Source organism: Nanorana parkeri, unplaced genomic scaffold (genome assembly GCF_000935625.1).
Source record: "Nanorana parkeri isolate BGI_ZX_2015 unplaced genomic scaffold, ASM93562v1 scaffold791, whole genome shotgun sequence".
NCBI lineage: Eukaryota > Metazoa > Chordata > Amphibia > Anura > Dicroglossidae > Nanorana > Nanorana parkeri.
In genome coordinates, this window is record NW_017307059.1 from 351,236 (window position 1) to 355,793 (window position 4,558).

The window sequence follows — 4,558 nt, forward strand, 5'->3', positions numbered from 1 at the left end:
TGATAAGTTGGTATTCACTATAATTAATGTGCTTATCAGGTTTTGGGAAATTTGATAGACACACGCCTGGCAAGGATGACAACTCTGCAGGGATCTTTACAAATAAATCACAAGTGGCAGCTCTTGTATTTCTGTCCTGACAGGGTCTCTTTAAATTTCAATGGAGGAAAAAATATACATCAGCTGCAGACACATAAATATCCATTATTAACAGAGTAGTAATTCTGCTATTTATGAATCACTTTGTGAGTATGTAATGTTCAGAGACTTGTTTGCAAATGATCCCTCACTTTAAAAAAGCTTAAGGTATTTGGCATTATATCTACATTCTATGCATTTTTACAGTTGTCTAGCAGCTGATGTTCCTGGCGGGTATGTTTGGGACTGTGTAAAGAGAGGCATTCTCCCTTTCCTGCGCTCTTCTGCTGTCTTCTTCTACTACCTGCTGGGAGTGACTCCACCTGAGGAGCTACAGACATTGGGTAAGCCATCAGCTAAGGTTCTCACTAATAGGGTGGAAAGTATATGTTCTATTATGTAAAAACACTTCACAGAGATTTGTAATGATCCCATTATACAGCCAACTATGCAGATTCAACATCTCTTGCAGATTATCCCCCTGATTCTATTCCTTAGTGTATAGGTCACCTGAATACCCACAGACACAGGCATTTTCTTCACAATAATGAGTAGGTTTTAATTTAATCATGGTCCAGTTATATTTTAGTGAAGTAATTTAATGAATTTGATTAAACTTTGATTCAGTTGGATGACTTTCAAAAGGTTTATGTTATACCTATGATTTACAAAATTTACAGAGTTCAGATATTTACCTTCAATGAGGCATTTAAATGTAGTTAACATGCATTTTAGGTAGGGGAAAGTATACATATTTCTTTTTTGTCCATTGCTGGCGACAAGGAAGTCTTTAACCTTCAGGTTATACTGCCACTTACTGGAGAATTGGACACTGGCAAACCAAAAAAACTGTAGGCCAGCCCAAGATAATCCCTTCTATTAGTGAAAAAATAGGGGAACAAAAAGGAGTACGCTACCAATCTCCAGGGTTTCAATAAACTGTTCAAAAGCTGATTGTCCCCTAGACAAAGAAATCCCTTAAATGGAGCTGGTCTAGTAAACAGGTTAACATATGTATTGTAAATTTCAATATTTAATGATAGAAAAATGACATGTATAAACACCCATAACAAGACATTTAAAAACAATTAAAATGACTTCCCTTGGATTACCCACATGTAGTAGTGCGGGTGATGATCTGCGAGCCACCTAAGTGGCAAAAAGTCACTGATGCAGATACAGTAACTGTATATCAGAGATGGATACAAAGTACCAGAGCTTACTCACATTATATGTGGCTCAGAGAGAGGGACAGTCCTGGTTGGATCCCGCAATATTGCATAAGTGAAGTTTTTCAATGGAGCATATCCGTGTGTAGCAATTGGGTTCCAGAGAGTATGTCTCCCTAATAGGGCCAGAGGCTTTATGGGCGCCTCTCCCTCCAACTTCTTGGAACTCTCACTGACCCGCGGGATTCAATTTCCAATCTAGAGAAACATCCAGGGATTGTTTCAAACATGTGCGGCCGCACAGTAGGAAGAAATGTGATGGAATCTCCGCGGAGATTCCATCACATTTCTTCCTACTGTGCGGCCGCACATGTTTGAAACAATCCCTGGATGTTTCTCTAGATTGGAGAGGCGCCCATAAAGCCTCTGGCCCTCTGGCACTTATGCAATATTGCGGGATCCAACCAGGACTGTCCCTCTTTCTGAGCCACATATAATGTGAGTAAGCTCTGGTACTTTGTATCCATCTCTGATATACAGTTACTGTATCTGCATCAGTGACTTTTTGCCACTTAGGTGGCTCGCAGATCATCACCCGCACTACTACATGTGGGTAATCCAAGGGAAGTCATTTTAATTGTTTTTAAATGTCTTGTTATGGGTGTTTATACATGTCATTTTTCTATCATTAAATATTGAAATTTACAATACATATGTTAACCTGTTTACTAGACCAGCTCCATTTAAGGGATTTCTTTGTCTAGGGGACAATCAGCTTTTGAACAGTTTATTGAAACCCTGGAGATTGGTAGCGTACTCCTTTTTGTTCCCCTATTTTTTCACTAATAGAAGGGATTATCTTGGGCTGGCCTACAGTTTTTTTGGTTTGCCAGTGTCCAATTCTCCAGTAAGTGGCAGTATAACCTGAAGGTTAAAGACTTCCTTGTCGCCAGCAATGGACAAAAAAGAAATATGTATACTTTCCCCTACCTAAAATGCATGTTAACTACATTTAAATGCCTCATTGAAGGTAAATATCTGAACTCTGTAAATTTTGTAAATCATAGGTATAACATAAACCTTTTGAAAGTCATCCAACTGAATCAAAGTTTAATCAAATTCATTAAATTACTTCACTAAAATATAACTGGACCATGATTAAATTAAAACCTACTCATTATTGTGAAGAAAATGCCTGTGTCTGTGGGTATTCAGGTGACCTATACACTAAGGAATAGAATCAGGGGGATAATCTGCAAGAGATGTTGAATCTGCATAGTTGGCTGTATAATGGGATCATTACAAATCTCTGTGAAGTGTTTTTACATAATAGAACATATACTTTCCACCCTATTAGTGAGAACCTTAGCTGATGGCTTACCCAATGTCTGTAGCTCCTCAGGTGGAGTCACTCCCAGCAGGTAGTAGAAGAAGACAGCAGAAGAGCGCAGGAAAGGGAGAATGCCTCTCTTTACACAGTCCCAAACATACCCGCCAGGAACATCAGCTGCTAGACAACTGTAAAAATGCATAGAATGTAGATATAATGCCAAATACCTTAAGCTTTTTTAAAGTGAGGGATCATTTGCAAACAAGTCTCTGAACATTACATACTCACAAAGTGATTCATAAATAGCAGAATTACTACTCTGTTAATAATGGATATTTATGTGTCTGCAGCTGATGTATATTTTTTCCTCCATTGAAATTTAAAGAGACCCTGTCAGGACAGAAATACAAGAGCTGCCACTTGTGATTTATTTGTAAAGATCCCTGCAGAGTTGTCATCCTTGCCAGGCGTGTGTCTATCAAATTTCCCAAAACCTGATAAGCACATTAATTATAGTGAATACCAACTTATCAGGTAGTAAAGCATAAATATATACTGTGTGTGTGTATATATATATATATATGTTTAACTATTTAATGACCATCCACCCTAGTCTATGACAAAGACTATCGCCTTGTCTTTTTGTTTTCTGCTGGATCAGGTGATGATCTCATATCTATGAGCCCTGCACATGACTGCACTAAGGAATTATGGAGTGGGTAAGTTAGAAAACCTGACTAATTGTTTTTGTGACCCTCCTGATAAGTGGCACCAGCTGTGCCCGCAAGCACCCCTCTTCTTCTCCCCTTCCTCTTGCAACTGACATAAACAGCAACATTTTGCATAGTGCAATGTCACATGAGGAAGAAGGGGGTATGTACAAATTCTGAGACTATCAGTTTTTCTTCTAGAGTTATACTTGCTCCAGCACAGTTTGCTATTGGCTAAATTATCCTATACTTTTCTTCCTAGTAAAAGGTAAGATTTCATAGAGCAGAAGTGAAACTGCTCTGTTTCAAGCTGTCCTGTACAGTGAGTACAGCTACGACACCAACCATTTAAAGGGTTTGAAAGCTGATATAAGCACATTGGCAACTGTTAGGCCTCATTCACACTGCCACGCGTATGCGCGCGTATACGTGCGTACGTGCGCATTGTACCATATGCAAGCTATGCAAATAAATGGCTCCATACACACAGCCGCGTATAGAGCCGTATATTTGCGTAGCGTATATATGCGCAAAAACAGAATGGAACAGAGATGCGTGCGGGCAGCGTATTTACGCGCCTATACGCGCGTACATGCGTACAGCACATAAAAAATTCCATTAAGAGTGATGCATTCTGGGATTGCATATAGTGCACGCATATACGCTCGTATATACGCGCATATATGCAATATACAATTTTGCTTGCGTTGAGTGTGAATGAGGCCTTACAGTTCTCACCAGAGGCATGCCTTGAATTGACCTGCTTTGGGAAAGTTATATTGGTAGGTTTTGTTACACTTTAAGATTCACTCACCCACTGGTAAGCTGCGATAGGTCACGACACAAAGTGGCAGCACTAAGACCTTCTCCACCTTCACCGAAGGATCCAGTTGGTACAGTGCCTGTGGACAAGACAATATATCTGATCAGTTTACCAATTAGGCACCTCTCTGCTTTCTATTCTAAACTTTTAGAAAAATGAAGCATGCAAGAATACAAAATATTTGGGAGAGCAATATTTAAGACATGAAAACTAACTCCTATAATTCTGTCTCAGAGATGACATGCTCACAGAAAGACCCTCTCACTTGTTTAGACTGGGATATCTTTTCTTGTTCAATATTTTTATAAAGTAATAGTTTTTCAAATGTAACATTCAGGAAAATTAGGATATAGAAGAAAAGAATGGGAGGAACATAAGGAAATATATG

At 39.0% G+C, this 4,558-nt stretch overlaps 1 protein-coding gene across 1 annotated transcript in view; it reads right to left on the bottom strand.

Moving 5' to 3' along the window:
- UBR1 (ubiquitin protein ligase E3 component n-recognin 1) overlaps positions 1-4,558 on the bottom strand; it is a 100,919-nt gene that overhangs the window by 13,915 nt on the left and 82,446 nt on the right. The window contains 2 exon segments of the mRNA XM_018564891.1: positions 2,650-2,825; positions 4,162-4,219. Of these exon segments, the coding sequence (XP_018420393.1) occupies positions 2,650-2,825; positions 4,162-4,219 (234 nt within the window).